General features: G+C 39.7%; 2 protein-coding genes across 11 annotated transcripts in view; both read left to right on the top strand.

Annotated features, from left to right (window-relative positions):
* LOC113637369 (serine protease FAM111A-like) overlaps nucleotides 1-19,126 on the top strand; it is a 200,972-nt gene that overhangs the window by 51,349 nt on the left and 130,497 nt on the right. The gene's annotated exons all lie outside the window — the stretch shown is intronic.
* Nucleotides 11,263-19,126, top strand: part of LOC113637378 (interaptin-like) — a 482,239-nt gene continuing 474,375 nt past the window's right edge. For 5 of the 10 annotated variants that reach the window (XR_007143870.1, XM_047818479.1, XM_047818478.1 and 2 more), the window contains exons 1-3: nucleotides 11,278-11,353; nucleotides 11,538-11,840; nucleotides 12,403-12,687. Coding sequence is in view for 9 of the 10 variants with exons in the window: in XM_047818479.1 (XP_047674435.1) it covers nucleotides 11,293-11,353; nucleotides 11,538-11,840; nucleotides 12,403-12,687 (649 nt within the window). In the remaining variant the exon portion in view is untranslated. Of the gene's footprint in view, nucleotides 11,354-11,537; nucleotides 11,841-12,402; nucleotides 12,688-19,126 lie in introns of all 10 variants that reach the window. The other 5 variants (XM_047818481.1, XM_047818486.1, XM_047818482.1 and 2 more) reach the window with 3 other exon arrangements.

The following is a 19,126-nucleotide window of genomic DNA, read 5'->3' as shown; positions in this document are numbered from 1 at the left end:
TAGTGTGTGTGTTTGCGTACAACTCGCACAACCACACACCCGCACAACCACACACAAACACAAACACCTCTGATTACTCCATAGAAATCCATGTAAAAAAAAAGCCTTAAAACAAGCTTGTGTAATGGGTAAATGGCCCAATTTTTAATCAACAGATTTTACCTCTTCCCAGTGGAGGGAACCATAAAAAAGCAAGATTGCATTTTTTTTGTTTTGGTCATGCAATTAAAAAACATGTATATATGTAATAATGGCAGTCATTGGGTAAAAAAAAAAAACAGCCCTGATATGTAAATGAGGGAGAAATAGTTCAAATCTATTGCTGCACAAAAACTAACAATGCATAACATGTAATAATGTTATTAGTCATCTTTGACATATCCAAGACTGTAATAAAAAAGGTAAAAATAAATAAATAAATAAACAAATAAAAACAGTAATTTTGTTTGTATTTTTATGCAAATTTATGACATCACTAATTAATTAGTAAATCTTTTTTTTTTTAAAGATTAGAATTATTCTTTCTTTCATTCATTCATTTTCAACTGCTTATCCGAACTTCTTGAGTCACGGGGAGCCTCATGTGTCATTATTCTTTCTTATATAAGATTTATTTTTTGATTAAAACTGATGTTGATCTATTCACAAAATATTAATCTGATATATTTTTATGTAAGTTTAATTTGGTGGACAGATTTGCCCACAAACATCACGAAAGGGTAGTATTTTGAAATGTCCACAAGGGTTAATCAGTCTGGAGAAAATCCTTTTAGCATCACAGTCTGTTTTGTGATATTTTGCGTTTTCAGCTCAGGTATATTGCCATTTCAGCCTGACCAAAGATAAAATTAATCAGTTGGAACCAGAACTTGTTTCTCCTGACATGTTTAAAACCAAGAATGAGACCCTGAAAAGTACAATCTACGTTAAAATACCTTAAAATGCTCTAAAACACAAAGACTGTAACCTGGAGTAAGGAAGAAAATCATGGAAACAGTGGACAAAATGGACAATCATGTGAAACATCAGGTTTTAAAATGAAGATAAAAAGGTCCCCAGAGATAACATGTAAAATCCTCCATTGGAGGCCAGAAGCTATTTTGGTTAACGGTGGATTGTACAGTACCCTCTACTCTGGTTTAATATCATTTACAGCATTTAGCAGATACCCTCATCCAAAGTGACACAAAGTTTTATACAACTGAGGGTTAAGGGCCTTGCTCAGGTGTCCAGCAGTGGCAGCCTGGAGGACATGGAAATCAAACTCACAACCTTCTGATTGGTAGGCCACCACCTTAACCACTAGGCAAACACATCCCTGTAAATTTTGTATTATTTAAAACCTTAACACATGCTCTTTTAAGCAGCTTCCATGAAACTGTCCTAAAGTACATCTCCCCATTACCCCGACACTCGAGGTGGGGACTTTCACACCTGTCAACATTTTCACAAAATATTGTATGCTATGTGATCAGGAGAACCTATGGAAACTCTTGGACCATAAAATAAACAAACACAAAGGGTCAACAGTGTTACTGCAGATGCAGTACAGCAATACTTAAACACACCTTATATTAACAGGACAAGTAATCCAGTGGAGTTTTGGGCAAACTTTCAAACTTTCGTGCTGCATCACTTTCAACTTGCCAAAAAATACCTGCCAATACCAACTATATCTGTGCGATGTGAACAAGATTTTAAAGCAGGAGAAGTTCTGAGAAAGCAAATAATTTGTTTAAGTGCTAAAACTCTTTAAAAAGTATACTTAAAAGTTAACTTGCCACATATTTATTTTTGTAAAACATAAGTTCAAACAAAGGCATATAAGGATCGAAAGAACATGCAAACAGCACCCTATCATATCATCCAAGAGTTTATCTTATCTTATCTTATCTTATCTTATCTTATCTTATCATCTCCTCTCTCTTTCTCCCTGGGTATTTACACATTCACTTTGCAAGCTTTCATGACCAACACATGTGAGAGTAATTGCATATAAATGGCCTTTACAAAAAAAACCATAACTAAAACACTATTATTTAATATTATTTAATGATTTGTAAATTGTATTAAAAACATTACACCATTGTGCAGTTGTTTCTTTAAAAAACAAACAAGCAAAATAAATGGACAAGAGTGTCTGCTAAATGCAAGAAATATAAATGTACATGTTTGGGCTTAGATCTCGTTGCCGTTACAGTAATTTGACCAGCAGGTGTCACCAGCGTATGGTGTTTCGAAAGCTACGAAACGGAATCATTTTGCAAAGCAATCGGTTCCATTGATTCGAGGCTTTGAAATGTTTCGTTTCAACCATCACTAACGTCCACAAATATTCCTGCTCAGCCAGGTCAAATGCCTTTTCCTGATCTAGAAAAATTAGACCAATCTTTAAGCTCAACCACCTGGAAATGTCCAAAATGTCACAAATTAAGTATATGTTATTAAATATATATTATGTCCTATAATGTATTTTGTCTGCTCCTGGTGAATGAGCTGCTTTTGAGAGCAGCTTTCAGTCAGTGCACAGTAGTGACATTGGGCGCCAGTTATTCAGGTCCATCAGGTCACCCTTTTTTGTGGCAAAAGGGTCAGGAAGGCCCTCCTGCACCTCTCCTCACACTTTGCTGTAGAATGTCCAGCATGTCCGGCTCTAAAACGTCCCAGAAAGTCTTGTACAACAGGGAGACCATCTATACCTGGTACCCATCTGTTCTCCATCCCCTGAAGAGCTTTGTGACCTCCCTGGCCGCTTTCTCAGAGAGGGTTGGCAGGTTCAGAAGGAAACTCTCCCTTACCATCTGTCCTTTGACCACTCACTGCTGTTGAGCTTTGAGAAGAAGCTTATTGTCTGCTTGCAAATTTTGGTGAGCTCTAATGAGAGATCCCCTGATTCTGTTCACAGAGCATGTATGAATATTGTCTGTCCATTATTTTGCTAGAAAATGAAGAAGAACTTAAAAGGAGCATCAATCTCAATCATGCTTTTAAAGCATAAGCAAACCAGCGCCCACTCTGCTGTGATGTCTAACAGATCATTCATTTTACATTTTTTAATTTTGAGGGCTTTAATATCCCCTTAATCTCCCATGGACTCAAAATGCTGGAGTTCCTCCACTTCTATCTCCACAGCTTTCATATATCTAACAATGTCTCTTGTGATGTTGAGAGTGTACTGTTGATGAAAAACTGCCTTCTCAGGATTTAAAACAATTCCTCTTAGGTCTTCTGAAAGTACAGTGATAAAATGCCAGTAGGCACTCATAGGCTTTACATTCTTTTTACTTATAGCAAACTGTACTGTACTGTGATCGGAGATGCCTACTGGAACAATAAATCACTTTATAAAAAAAACGGCAGCTCACCACAAAACAATCCCATCTTGCCAGGGAAAGTGCATTATCTATCACGCGAGCCCATATGTACTGCCTCTTTTTGTCATTAAAATTCTCCATATATCACTTAACTTTGGGGCCTTCATCATCTCCCACAGACACTTACAGGAAGCCAAATGAGGTTCTAGATAGTTCTGAAATAAAATATCTGTACAGTTAATATCTGCACCTAAAATATAAGCAGTGTCTAGCAGTAAGCTAGCACATTGTTTAGTTTATCTAAAAAACTCATCCTTTCCACTACATTGGTGAGAGCATACACACAGATAAAGACTAAAACCTCATTCTCATAAAAATCCTCCCAATTAAAAACTCTTCAACCGAATAAGAACAAGAAAATAAAATTGTGAGCTAACAACAAGGCGACCGCACTGCTTAGTGTTGTGTTTGTGACCTAAAATCACAAACCAATCCCACTCCTTCACCCAATCAGCGGCATCAGTGTCATCGCTGTGAGTTTCCTGCAATATGTTTTATTTTTTAAAAGTTCATATACTGCACTGCACCAAAATCCACTGAGCAGGGTCTATCTTAGGCCGGTTCAGCAGAGCAACTCTTTTTTGGGTCCAGTTCTGGAATTGTTGCAGCAGCAGTTCCAGGGCCTTCAGCATCCGGCCGAACTATATATGCAGGGGGAAAAACCGGTTGTTCAGAAACACTGGGGTAACTCCGCCTCTCAGGACAGGCCATAACAAGATGCCCTGTTTTCCCACAGTGAAAACATTTCATATCTGCATCTCAAGATATGAAGATGCTGCAATCAAAACCATCAATGTTAAATTTAAAAACAGCATTTAGCTATTTTGTACCTTCCCTAAAAACATAAAAGCCACTCACCTAAAATACACAGGTGTTTAACAAATGGGGAATTACAGCCTAGGGGGATTTCCTTAAATGTAGTCCACTCGCCAGTTCCTTGAAAGCTCTTTGGTTATTATCTCATCAGGACTAAAACTAGGGACATTAGAAAGCATAATATTATTTGGGGAACTGAAGGGAGAACCCAATTGAAGTTGGTTATTTACCAAAATGCCTTACTGACTTAGTTTGCCCACTTTGTCAACATCTTTCAAAAAACAATTGCACTATTCATGCGGGAGGCAGATACCAGTTTTTCGTCGCCTCTCTCCTCAACACTTCTCAACACTCCTCAATACTCACCGCACACACCACCCTCACAACATGCTGGCGAGTCAAACTTTTGCACAGCTTTGTGCTCAGAATCACCATGCTCCTCCAACACGCTACCCTCTATTTCTCACACTAACACATACACATGGCTACTTGCTCAAACACACACAAAAACAAAAATTATTAATCCGAGATGTTAAACTGAACCACTGTGAACTGAACCACTGCTGAACTGAGTTGAACTGAGTTGCTCATTTAAGCCAGTAGTAGCCTATTTGCCTACGTAATGCATGATGGTGGCTTACGGTAGGCTTAGTGGGTAGCACGTTCTCCTCACACCTCCAGGGTCGGGGTTCGATTCCCGCCTCCGCCTTCTGTGTGCGGAGTTTGCATGTTCTCCCCGTGCCTCGTTTATGGGTGAGTCACTTAGTCGATGTCTTAGTTTTGTTGTTTTTATTTATTTGATGTTGTTACTGTACTTGTCTTAGTACTCCTCTCTGGTATTTTGTTTGTTTTCTTTGATGTAGGTAATTTAATATCACCATTAGTTTTCCCTTGGTCCTGCTAGAATTAAAGTATGCACTATTAAATTTGCATGTACAAAATCTGTATTAGTGATAGTAAATCTAGTAAATCTGCATGTTCTAACTATCCTTAATCGATACCATCTCATACTGTCAACAAGTAGGTCTTGTGCACTTTTTTGAATCTGGGCTATTTGGTTTCATTAGTGATTAGTTTTGTTATTTTGTTTGATTTATATTGTGAGTATATTTAATTTAAATTGAGAGGAATTTCTGTTTTGAACGTTGATTTGTTTTTGCATTTTGCATTTAATTCTTTTTTGTTTTATTTTTATAAATTTTTGTTTTGTTTTGTTTTATTTGTGTTTACTTTTGGTATACTTGTGTTGGGTGGGTCATCTTTGAGGGGGGGGGGGGGAGATAATTGCTGTACCTATTGAGGGTGGCTTTTACATTGTGTGCTGTGTTTGATGTGTACCTTCCATACGTGTGAGTTTGTGTGTGAGTGGTTTGGCTTTACACTGTGTTTGTAGCTGGGTAATGTTATCTCCTTTTTCTCTTGAAAAGCCTGGTCATTTAAGGCAGTGGTCCCCAATCCCCGGTCCGCGGACCAAGTGGTACGGGCCGCCCAAGGAACATTAAATTACTTCCATTTTATTTACTGTGGTGTATTTCTCTCGGGTTTGTGTGACTTTCCATGGACGAGAGGTTAACCGGGAGATGAGAGACGTCACCTAAATCCGCATCAATACAGCGTGTGCGCAAAATATCATGATATCGGGCCGGGTTTAGGTGACGTCTGGAGCTGAGCGGCTGCAAGCGGCAGTGGCGTTGTAGCTTTGTTGGAGAGAAGGTGTGTATCGCTCTTCTCTCTGTTCACCGGTACTTTCTCATGTTTAACAGTGCTTGGTGTACGTGTACATTGTGTTTGCTCAAATTTAACCCACAAATTAGCAAAAATGAGTACGAAAGACTTCGTTAGAAAGTTAGAAACTTTCGGTGTTCTGGATTAAAGTCATGGCGGAATACCCTGAGATTGCCACCACAGCACTTAAATCCCTATTGCCATTTCCGACATGCTATCTGTGTGAAGCAGGGTTTTCTGCAGTGACAGCAACCAAAACAAAACAACGGGATAAACTGGACATAAGCAACACACTTCGGGTGTCATTGTCTCCTATTACCCCAGATGGAACCGTCTCGTTGCAAAGAAACAAGCTCAGGGTTCTCATTGATTTAGCGTTGTAATGAGTTAAAAAGGCATGTTTAAATACACTCTCTCTCACTCATTTTCTACCGCTTATCTGAACTTCTTGGGTCACGGGGAGCCTGTGCGTCATCAGGCATGATACACCCTGGACGGAGTGCCAACCCATTGCAGGGCACACACACTCATTCACTCACACAATTTTCCAGAAATGCCGATCAACCTACCATGCATGTCTTTGGACCGGGGGAGGAAACCTCCGAGGCACGGGGAGAACATGCAAACTCCGCATACACAAGGCGGAGGCGGGAATCGAACCCCGACCTTGGAGGTGTGAGGTGAACGTGCTAACCACTAAGCCACTGATCACTTGGTTACTTAAGCTAGCCAAAAACACAACTCACAGGTCCCCGTGCACTTCCATCAAGCCAGCAGTGATTGAAGATTTTACATTCCTTTTGAGAATCTTTTAAATAACTGTAAAAACAAAGGTTTCTTGTATTATTCTTGTGCCCTCATCTCTTGCTCATCATTAGGTAAGGAACCTGTGTCCTTTTGGGATTGTTCCCCTCATAAATTCAGGGGTGGCAGTAGTCAAATGTTGTGCCCCTAGAGGCCTTTTGTGGCATTTTATAAATCTTTAACATTTTGTGGGAAATTGTTACACTCTTTCCCCTACCACTCTGCTACACTAGCAAGGATGAGATGGATGAGGACTATCAGCAATTATTGTATTATAACTACAGTGGCTAGATTAGCCTTGGAAGTTCAGAGTGTGGGTGTTTAGTTCACCGTTGGGGCGACGGTGCAAATACTTGGGGTGGATTATAATGGAATTAGGTGGATGAAAGATTGACAGTTACGTTCACCAGTTAGCATGGTGCACTTCCTATTTAAAAGCCAATTGGCAGGATCCATCATGTCCTGGTTGTCCCTTTGTTTGGTTGCCAGTAGCTGCAGGTATGTGCAGTTAGCGATGAGCAGTTTTGCAAACTGTTTCTTGTGTCTAACATTCCATGATTTGTTTCTAGCTTGCCTTTTGCCGCTTTGGGTGGCTTGTTTTCCTTCAGTGTGCTTCAGTAGTGAACTTAACTTCCAGGTATGTGGGCTAAGCTTCTCATTTAAGCTGGTAGTAGCCAAGTTGCATATGTAATGTGTGATTTATTGTACCTCTGTTAATCAGTGGCTTTAACTTGTGTTAAACCCCAGGGATATAAGAGAGAGCAGTTTGTTTTTATGAACAGCTGTACAGAAGTGAGCTCAGTCCAGAACACAGTCAAGACAGTGCTTTCTTCAACAACTTACTCCAGGTACCTGAAGAAGCTAATATACAACTTTGCACTGACCCTAGGGGAACTCCACAGAGCCCTTCTAGTTATGGAGTCAGGGAAAGCACCAGGGATTGATAGACTTCCTATTCTGTAAGTGTTTCTGGGAGTTTAGGAGAGGATCTGCTGCAGGTACGTAATAACAGCTAGGCTAAAGGAAGGTTACCTTTGAGTTGTCACAGGGCAGTCTTCACCCTTTTACCCAAAAAAAGGGGACCTTAACGACATTAAAAACTGGTACTTTTCACAGCTTCTAGAAGAACTGCCAGTCCACAGAGCATGGTTCGACATCTCAAACAGCAACTTCTTTTTTCCTGAACTTAACAGGATACTACAGAATTCAAGGACAATCTCTTTGGGGCATGCTGCAAACCTGGCTGGTGCAGACTTCTGTGTGCCTGAAAATCAGATCCACACGAGTCATTCAGCTGCTGTCAAAATGGAAGGACACTCTAACAGCTGAGGAAAAAACACTGCTGTCCCACTGCAGTGCTCTGATAGCAATCCCAAACACCAGAGACAAATTTCACAGCGTAACCCTACAGCCCAAACTGGAGGGCTTTTCTTGGAAGCTAAAAAATCCATGTTTTTATATTTCTTACATGCCACAGGAGAAAGTTTGAATAAAGCTTGTGTTACGTTTTTAATAAAAAGCTATAGATAAAAAAAGTTGATACACACTGGCACAATTATTGTATTGTACTTATTGTATGTCTAAAAGCAAATGTAAAACCATGTCTAAATGCAAAGGTATAACCACAATGGAGATCTTTGTATAAGCCACAATTAACTAAAAGGGCAGGAGACTTAAAGTGAAGAACACGCTACATGGCATGAGTTTAGAAACTGCTGTGTCTTTGTTTTCATGGAGACGTGGCTCAGCGACAGCTGGACGGGCTAACTTAATTTAGAGCCGACAGAAATGCAGCTCTGTGCGGTAAGACTTGCGGTGGTGGTGTGTGTTTACATCAACACAGAATGGTGTAAGAACTCTGTGCTTGTTTCTAATTATGGTTTTCATTGTTTACATTCCCCCCAGCGCTAATGCTAAAGAGGCGCTAAGTGCTATTAGCGATCTGCAGAATGTTCACCCCAACGGACTGTTTATCATTGCCGGTTATTTCAATCATGCAAATCTCAAGTCAGTGCTCCCTATATCCCATCAGCATGTGGACTTTGCTAAGAGAGGTGAAAACACGCTGGATCTTGTTTGCACAAACATTCCGAGTGCGTATTGTGTGGAGCCCCGCCCACACCTCGGCTACTCAGGCCACATCACTGTTATGTTCCAGAAACACTCGCCAGAAGCTCTAAACTGGTTATGAAGCACGTGAAATCCTGGCCAGCGGGATCTACCTCTGCTCTTCAGGACTGCTTTGAGTGCACTGACTGGAACATCTTCAGGGAGTCTGCAACCAACAGCGACACCATTAACTTGGAGGAGTACACGGCATCAGAGACCAGCTACATCGGCAAGTGCATTGATGACCTGACTGTCTCCAAGACCATCACCACACGCTCCAACCAGAAGCCATGGATGACTGCTGAAGACTAGAGACCTAGTAGATGTGGATAAATGCTCAAACATTAACTAATTGTTATATCTGCTATCTGCCAAAGAAGATTTAAGTCAATTGCTGTTTCTCCTGTTTTTTTTTTGTTTTTTTGTTTTTGGTTTCCTTTGCAGGGTGGCAGCACATGCATTTTCTGGATTGATTGTGTAAGAGCCCATTGGCTGGGGCTTTGTTTTTGTATTTGTTTTTTATAACACCTTCCCAGCCTTACGTCACCAGCTTGATTCCTAGTGCTTCCTTTCTGTGTGTGGGGGCCTCTCTGTGTATGGGATCCATGTTCACTCAAGTGGTTATGAGTGAAGGTTTATGCTTTGAGTTGTGTTTGTTTTATTTAAATTGTGGTGGTTTTTTTCCCTTTCAGTGTGTATTATCAGGGGGCGCTACGCTTTAAAGGTCTGCCACATGCCAGGAAACTAGATAATATTGTAAGAGTGTGAGCTGGCCGATAACACCTTGGAGAGCTGGGACCAATTTTTGATGAGTTATTTACATGAATCATTTCATGTCTATATCTGTTTGATTGTTGTTTATACCATTTGCTGTCCTATTTTTGTAATAAATCTTTGTACCTTTGAGTGATTCGAAGTGTTTCGTTTTTGGGCCCGTGCTCTCTCTAGAAGTGTTTCTCTTTGAAACTAAATTTAAAGGAGTGGCGTAGTGCTACATGTGTATTGTCTTGTAATTTTTTGTTTGCACTGTCTTTTGTCCTGCACTGTCTTGTTTGTTTTTTCCAGGTTGCACAGTTGCACTTTAGGTGCCTAGGACTACTTACTAAGTCCTTAGCTATGTCTTTGTTTTTGTGTGGCACCATGGTCCTAGAGAAACGTTGTCTCGAAAAACGAAGATTTGTGCTCTGTTACTGAAGGACTGTAAAATTATATGCAATACGAAATAAATATACTTTTTAAAAATCAAATTTCTCTCTCTCTCTCTCTCTCTCTCTCTCTCTCTCTCTCCTCCTGTCTCTCCTCTTCCCCTCCTCCCGTGATGACGTCACTGGCTCAAAAAGGAAAGTGAAAGAACAGATTTTTGTGCAGATTAAGCGAGAGAAGGTAAAGTACTTTCCCTGGTAAGTTGATTAGAGACATTCCAGTCTTATACACTACAGAGAGCAGTTTACACGCTGAAATGTGTTGATACAGAGTTGTAATGTGTACAGTGATGTGTGATTATTTTAATGGTGAAAGATCAGCTCGGTGTCGGTGTGTTATGGCTGATTTGTGTTGTGAAACTGTTGTATTGATACATGAACCTGTGTTGAGTTAACATGTTCTTAACTAATCTACATGTCGTCAGGTAATACTTCAGTAGGGAACAGTGTGGGGAAAATAACAGTGTAGTTGTGTAGTCAGAAACACACACACTCTATGCTTTATTTTTTCCTTGTCAGCTTTTATTAGCGTTTTGTTTTACTGCTAAATAGAACCTGTGGTTGTGTCACTTCCCCTTTAACTGGATGTGAATCAGATAGAGCTTTATTGTCAGTTATGCTTGTGCATACAATGAATTTGTTTTAGTGTCCTACACCTTCAGTACATAGAGACAACACACAAACAATTAAAATATGATGCACAAAAAATACACATGCCTCACTACTGCCATCGACTGAAGACATCGTATTTGTTATTCAGTATATATTTCTTGGGATTCCGTATATACTGTGTGGGATTCAGAACGTGCTGCGTGGGATTCAGTACGTGCTGCGCGGCCAATGATCAAGTCAAACTACCGGTAAAGATTACGGCAATAACCAACATAAGCTTTCTTTAAACATTTATCAGTTTACAAACACTCTCTCTCTCTCTCTCTCTCTCTCTCTCTCTCTCTCTCTCTCTCTCTCTCTCTCTCTCTCTCTCTCTCTCACACACACACACACACACACACACACACACACACACACACACACAAACACACACATACACATGCGAACACACATACACACTTCTCCAGAATTGAATAGAAATGTGTTTATTATTTCATCATTTTCTGACTGACTGCTGAATGTTTGTGTGAAAACGAGTGAATTCAGTAAATTACAGGTTTCATGATAAACTGTTGATCTGAGTTCATGTGTGTCTCCTGCTTTATTCTCCACCTGTACAGTGCTGATGGTGGTGTTGTGTCTCCTCAGCCATGCAGTTCTGCAACCTTCATCACTGTGTCCTCTTCTTCCTCATCTTCACATTCACCACTGGTAAGTGTAGTTATTACACAATAAGCACTACACTAAACACTATACATTTACATCATACATTGTACAATTAACACTACACAATAAATTACACACTCACATTTACCACTGGTACTGTAAGTGTATAACTACACAATAATCATTATACACTTTTAACTACATACTCTTGCTTTGTTCTCTCTTTCAGCTCCTGTCTCATCTCTTGAGATCTGTCCTACACGGGGAAAGCTTCATCAACCAGTGACGCTCTCATGTACAACTAAATGTTCTGGTTTATTGATATGGAACATTCTTAGTAATAGAGATGTTGTCCTGGCTCAGTGTGATCAGACATCATGCAAGTCAGAAGAAGGATTTAGTATCTCTCATGATCAGTACCTGAAGGGAGATTCCTCTCTCACCATCACTGCAGCTGATTACAGTAAGAGGAACGTGTACGCATGTGAATGTGAAGACTCAGATTTCGTACATGTGCGCCTCGTCATAGAGAGTAAGTGTCTTTTTGCCTTCTTTTACTAAAAGTTAGTTTTATCTAGTTTTAGATCGATAAAAGTTTCACTGTGAATTATTAGGATCATAATGAGAGTGAAGTTCATCAAACAGTGAGGGTTTAATACTGAAATGACTCACATCAGGATTCAGACCTCAGACGTAACTACAGACTTCACCTCTATTCAGAAGTTATGTGAGAGGCCTATTTCAGTTCTGCTTGATTTTCCCCTGATTTCCCCTGAATTCAGCTCATGTGATTGGGTAGGATTAAGTCCAGCACTGCCATCTGGCAGTTTGATGGAACTACAAAATGTCAGATTGAACTGTGTGTGTTGTCTGTAAATACAAGCACACACTGTGGAATGTCACTGAAGGACAAACTGAAATAAATATCATTATTAATAATTGAATATCATTGTCCCTCTGAATCAGTCTTAAGGAGCTGAGGAACCCGACTCTAAACACCAGGAACTTCCCCCACATCAACACTGCAGTCTGACTGTAAGCCTTGATGTTTGTGTCTAAATCTAGCTGAAGTTCCTCATGTATTTTCTCCTCAGCTGTGTTCACACCAGTTCAGATGAAGTCTGATGAAGATCTGAAGCTGAAGGTGTCTGTACCAGAGCCAGTGGAGGTGATTTATAAAAGAGGTGATGCAGCTGATAAAGTGATCTGCAGTGTGACTAAAGACTCACTACAGTGTAAAGATGAATACAGACACAGAACATCACTCACTTACCCTGAGCTCACACTGAGACACATGACGCCGAGGGATAGTGGAAGTTACACCATCCGGGACACCAAGAATAATGAAGACATTCAGATATACGCCGTGTCTGTGGAAGGTACGTCTCAGTGTGGTCTGTAACATAGAGTTTCTGAATTATAGGACACACGTCACTCCATAACTGACAGCGGAAATAATTTTGATTTCTAATAAGAATTCAATTAAATGTGGCATGAATCCAGTGATCAGGATCATCAGAGATGTCAGAGGTGCCCAATTTTTTTTTGAAGGGCCAAAAATCAAACTTGACTAAAAGCTAAATTTGCCATGATTCTCCTTATTTATGGGTTAACAATATTCAAAAATTAAAAAAAAAAAAAATAGAAACCTTTACTCAATTATCTTCTTAACTAATGAAGTTTTACTTTCGAAATTTTATAGTTAAATGAGACTTAAACTATAACAAAAACATAAACAATCCACTTCATAGAACAGCTTCTTAGTTTATACTTGTTCAAGAGGTAGGTACTGCCAAACAGAGACAGCATAATTTGGGCCTGTTTGCTGAAACACATTTGTAAAAGTCTGTAAAGGGATGGGACCTGAACTTGTTTTTGAGTTTTGAATCACACTGAAGCTTAATTAGTTCCATCTGAAGATCAGCACTGACTGTGACCACACTGATGGTAAATGGTTGAGCAAACAGTCAGTAGCATTGTAGCATTAAAGTCAGTAGCTTTGTCTCCGCAAAGCGACTCTCAAACGCGTGGATAAGTTTGCTGAGAACACCATCATATTTGAGTACCTTCTCTTTTATCATACCTGCCTCTCTATGAGATGGAAAATGAGCTAGATTCCCTGGGTGTGGTGATGAGAGAGAAAGAAACACAGAAGAATGGTGTGATACTGGGAATGTGAGTTAAGACAAAAACAGGCATGTAAAATATGAGAGAGGCAAACAGAACTGACAAAAGGACATTAATCCATTATACTTTAAGAGAACTTTAACACAAATTTCATCAGGTTGATTAACCAAAAATACCAAAGATGACACCAATGGATATAAATGCAAACTAAATATAATTAGTAACTGCACATGAAATATTGTGAATATTATAATTGTGAATGTTACCTGCTGAGAGATGCTTTCTGAGCAGCAGTAGTTTTTGTTTGAAGGCTCTGAAATGATCAGAAAGATGGGTGATAATCTGGGGTTTTACTGGAGCTGAATATTCTAATTATAGAGCAGCTCTGTGACCTCCACAAGGAAAGCCAGATCAGAGCCATTTCTTATTATTGTTTACTTTAATATTAGCATTCTTGATTCTGATCTCATCACGAAGCTCAAAACATCTTCTAGATACGAACACGCCCTATAATATAATCCCACACCCCAACAATGATTGACAGTATTATGTGCAGTCATGGGAAATGCACATGTAAAGGGAATTGTGATTACATTTGAGTTTTGGCAGACTCCATATGAGATGCCAGAGGAAGTGAAACAGCAAATGGGGATTTAGATATTGCTATTTAGATTAAAATATGGCAGGGTTGTAAATCGAAAAGACATTTGATTTTCCATTTAAAATTTGCCATACATTTTGTGTTCATATAAAGGGAAATGCAAAAGGTTTGAATTATGTTATGGCTTTTACAACAAGAAGAAGGAAACGCAACTGCAAATATAACTTTCCATTTTTTTTAAATATTGTCCGCAAAATCGCTCCATAAATGTCCTCTATGAGTCGTGTAACGGTATTCCTACAGTAGACAAGCTGATTTTCGAGAATGTTCATATCTGAGAAGACACATTGCCTTGAAGTGGCTGCACAAGCATTCTTTGACAAATTTTCCAGTAGTGAAGGCTCTTCCACTTTTAGCAATTAGTGCAGAAATCTGATAGCTGGCTTGTGTGGCATTTTCTTGATCTGATGCGGGATGTAGCAGTGCGAATATTAGCAAGGGGCTCGTAGGCCTTCTGCTTTCGAGCCTCACCACTGTATTTTGAGAAGTTAATGAATGTTTTATTTCATAAGGATGACGGATTCTGTACTCTTTCAAAATAGCGACTGTTTGCAAACTGCCTTTGAACTGATTTCAGTGAATAAAAAAATCATCTTGCCAATCTTTTTTAACCTTTCTCTTGTCATTGTGCTACTGTGACTGGATCTCTCCATTCTGTTTGTTCTCTGTTCGCAGAGTGTTGCAAAGCATGCTTTACATGCACCTTGAAGTGTGCATTTACATTAAATAAAAAAAAAAATTCTAATTCTCTTATATTCACTACATTTAATTTCAATTGCCCACATAAATAAATAAATAAATAAATAAATAAATAAATAAATAAATAAATAAATAAATAAATAAAACAAAAATGATCTGCATCAATTAGTTTTCCCCTTTTGGCATAAAGGGGAAAAAAGGTCACCACTAGTTTGTGCACCTCTGAACTAGACACTGAAAAACTCACAGGTGAAGAACACAGGTGATGTTCACAATCTGAAAGTGTCTTAAGGAGCTGAGGAACTCAACTCTGAACACCAGGAACTTGTGTCAAAATCTTATGTTTTTTTCTCCTCAGCTGTGTTCACAGCAGTTCAGGTGAGGATTGGTGAAGAACTGAAGCTGAATGTGTCTGTACCAGAGCCAGTGGAGGTGATTTATAAAAGCAGTGATGCAGCTGATGAAGTGATCTGCAGTGTGACTAAAGACTCACTACAGTGTAAAGATGATTACAGAGACAGAACATCACTTACTTACCCTGAGCTCACACTGAGACACATGACGCCGAGGGATAGTGGAAGTTACACCATCCAGGACACAGAGAATAACGAAGATCTTGAGATATATGCCGTGTCTGTGGAAGGTACGTCTCAGTGTGGTCTGTAACATAGAGTTTTTTAATTATAGGACACACGTCACTCCATAACTGACAGCAGAAATTATTTAGATTTCTAATAAAAATTCTATTAAATGTGGCACGAATCCAGTGGACAGAATCGTCTCTGAATAAAATACCACGTCATCAGTATGCATTAACATGTGATCTTCAAAAGCATCCAGGATTATTACATATTATTTGAGTTCTTTTAGTATCAGTATCTTTCCTGTACAAACTGATGTGTTTTTACTTCGATTCACTGTTTCCTAAATGACCCAAAACTCCACGATTCTGACTAACTGCTGCTGCTCTCCATCTTGTAGCTCTGTAACTAGTTGAGTCTCTGCTGTAACCGTCCTTTAGCCGCATTGCATTCTGGGACTTGAGTCCAACTCTCGGTCCAGCAGCTCCAGTCTGTCTACACTGACTCGTTACTACGACTCTGAACATTGAGTGCTTTTATTTTATTCTTTCCACATTAAACTCCACTGTAACTGTGCAGCAATCACATTAACAGTGTCTCCCTGTGACATCAGAACTACAGACACCTGAACTTTACAACACAACAACAATAGCAGCAGAACTCTGGACTGGTTCATACTAAAGATTTATGGAGCTTCAGTTTGTGCACAGGGACAAGAGTCGCTCTGTAGTGAAGAAAACGTACTTGAATAACACAGATCTTTCAGCACCACCCTGTGTGTGTGTGTGTGTGTGTGTGTGTGTGTGTGTGTGTGTGTGTTTGTTGTAGATAAGCCTGGTGTTCCTGCATGGGTGATTGTACTGATCCTGATTCTGCTCTGCGGCTGTGTTGCAGCAGGAATATTCCTACTGTATAAACAGCGTATGAGAAAACAGGTAAGAGTTGATAGAGCAGACGTGTGGCTGCACCCTGCTGGCCCTGCATCACTGCTTTGGCCATGCTCAGGTCAAAGGGCACAAACAGGAGTTGCATCGTGGGCTCTAGACGTGTGAAGTTGTTCAGCTTGGCATTAGGTGTGCTGAAACACACACACACACACAACGATGGAGTGATTTCAATGGTTTCTTAAGATTATTTCTTGTCACGCTGCAAGATATTCCAAATTCTCTAAAAGTCTGTGTGAGCGTGTGTTCTCCATGTCAGAATATACAATGATCATGGGGATATCCACAGACCTGTGATTAAAAAACCTGACTAGAAAATATCACCTAGCAGTAATGTTTTTTTTATCCATTAGCACTGTTTGTTATTCTCGTATGGGTTTTAGATGAGTGTCATAGCAGCAGCACTCATGCTTGGAGATCAGTTTGTCACACTGACACTGAGTTTGTCCTCATCTATGACTGTTTTCTTGCAACTAAAGCATTCTTTTCTGATGTCTGACAACCACAAAATCAGGAATGAAAACAAAAGTGTTATCTCTACACAGCTTTAGCATGATCTCCATGCATGATCGTGAGCTCAGGGGCGTGTGGAGAAATTTCACATGATCTCCCTATGTTTATGTGGGTTTCTTCCAGGTTCTCCATGTGTGTGTGTGTGTGTGTGTGTGTGTGTGTGTGTGTGTGTGTGTGTGTATGTGTGTGTGTGTGTGTGTGTGAGAGAGAGAGACCTAGATTAAACATATATTTTTATTTTTTTGTGATCAACATTTTTTATTATTATTTACTTATTACAGAACATCAAACTACAGGTCCTTCTCAAAAAATTTGCATATTGTGATAAAAGTTCATTATTTTCCATAATGTAATGATAAAAATGTAACTTTTATATATTTTAGATTCATTGCACACCAACTGAAATATTTCAGGTCTTTTATTGTTTTAATACTGATGATTTTGGCATACAGCTCATGAAAACCCAAAATTCTCAAAAATCTCAAAAAATTAGCATATCATGAAAAGGTTCTCTAAACAAGCTATTAACCTAATCATCTGAATCAACTAATTAACTCTATACAATTGTAAAAGATTCCTGAGGCTTTTAAAAACTCCCAGCCTGGTTCATTACTCAAAACCGCAAGACTGCCGACCTGACTGCTGTCCAGAAGGCCATCATTGACACCCTCAAGCGAGAGGGTAAGACACAGAAAGAAATTTCTGAATGAATAGGCTGTTCCCAGAGTGCTGTATCAAGGCACCTCAGTGGGAAGTCTTTGGGAAGGAAAAAGTGTGGCAAAAAATGCTGCACAACGAGAAGAGGTGACCGGACCCAGAGGAAGATTGTGGAGAAGGAACGATTCCAGACCTTGGGGGACCTGCAGAAGCAGTGGACTGAGTCTGGAGTAGAAACATCCAGAGCCACCGTGCACAGCCGTGTGCAGGAAATGGGCTACAGAGAAGCAGCACTGGACTGTTGCTCAGTGGTCCAAAGTACTTTTTTCGGATGAAAACAAATTTTGCATGTCATTCGGAAATCAAGGTGCCAGAGTCTGGAGGAAGACCGGGGAGAAGGACATGCCAAAATGCCTGAAGTCCAGTGTCAAGTACCCACAGTCAGTGATGGTCTGGGGTGCCATGTCAGCTGCTGGTGTTGGTCCACTGTGTTTTATCAAGGGCAGGGTCAATGCAGCTAGCTATCAGGAGATTTTGGAGCACTTCATGCTTCCATCTGCTGAAAAGCTTTATGGAGATGAAGATTTCGTTTTTCAGCACGACCTGGCACCTGCTCACAGTGCCAAAACCACTGGTAAATGGTTTACTGACCATGGTATTACTCTGCTCAATTGGCCTGCCAACTCTCCTGACCTGAACCCCATAGAGAATCTGTGGGATATTGTGAAGAGAAAGTTGAGACGCAAGACCCAACACTCTGGATGAGCTTAAGGCCGCTATCGAAGCATCCTGGGCCTCCATAACACCTCAGCAGTGCCACAGGCTGATTGCCTCCATGCCGCGCCGCATTGACGCAGTCATTTCTGCAAAAGGATTCCCGACCAAGTATTGAGTGCATAACTGAACATAATTATTTGAAGGTTGACTTTTTTGTATTAAAAACACTTTTCTTTTATTGGTCGGATGAAATATGCTAATTTTTTGAGATAGGAATTTTGGGTTTTCATGAGCTGTATGCCAAAATCATCAGTATTAAAACAATAAAAGACCTGAAATATTTCAGTTGGTGTGCAATGAATCTAAAATATATGAAAGTTTAATTTTTATCATTACATTATGGAAAATAATGAACTTTTATCACAATATGCTATTTTTTTGAGGACCTGTATGTACATCAGATGCCATGATTAAGAAATAATATTGTACAGTATATAACAGAATATTAAGATCAAAGCCCTTATAGTCGTTTAAGTTGCTGTCAGTGTTTCAATTTCAATCCAGTAAAATTTCAGCCATTTCTTCCCAGTTTCTGATAGTCCGATCTTTTGCACCATTGACTTTGGCAGTGGTACATTCTAACAGAACAATGTCTCTGAAGAAAGATAGCCAAATGAAGTTTGTAGAGATGGATGTTTCAAACCACAGTTTCAGAATAGTCTTTTTATCAGCCGTACTGGCTGCCAAGAGTATCCTTTTTTCAAGAGTCGAGTCATCTAGTAACAGAAGAAGTAGTGGATCCTTGGGTATGTCCATATACAAAATGTCAGCGAGAGTGGAGGATACATAAGTCCATAAGGAAAGTATTCTGGGACATTCCCAGAACATATGCATATATGAACCTATTATAGAGTTATTA

Source organism: Tachysurus fulvidraco, chromosome 9 (assembly GCF_022655615.1).
Source record: "Tachysurus fulvidraco isolate hzauxx_2018 chromosome 9, HZAU_PFXX_2.0, whole genome shotgun sequence".
Taxonomy (NCBI): Eukaryota; Metazoa; Chordata; class Actinopteri; order Siluriformes; family Bagridae; genus Tachysurus; species Tachysurus fulvidraco.
Note: the sequence above shows the minus strand (reverse complement) of the source record. Positions and strands in the feature narration are given on the sequence as shown.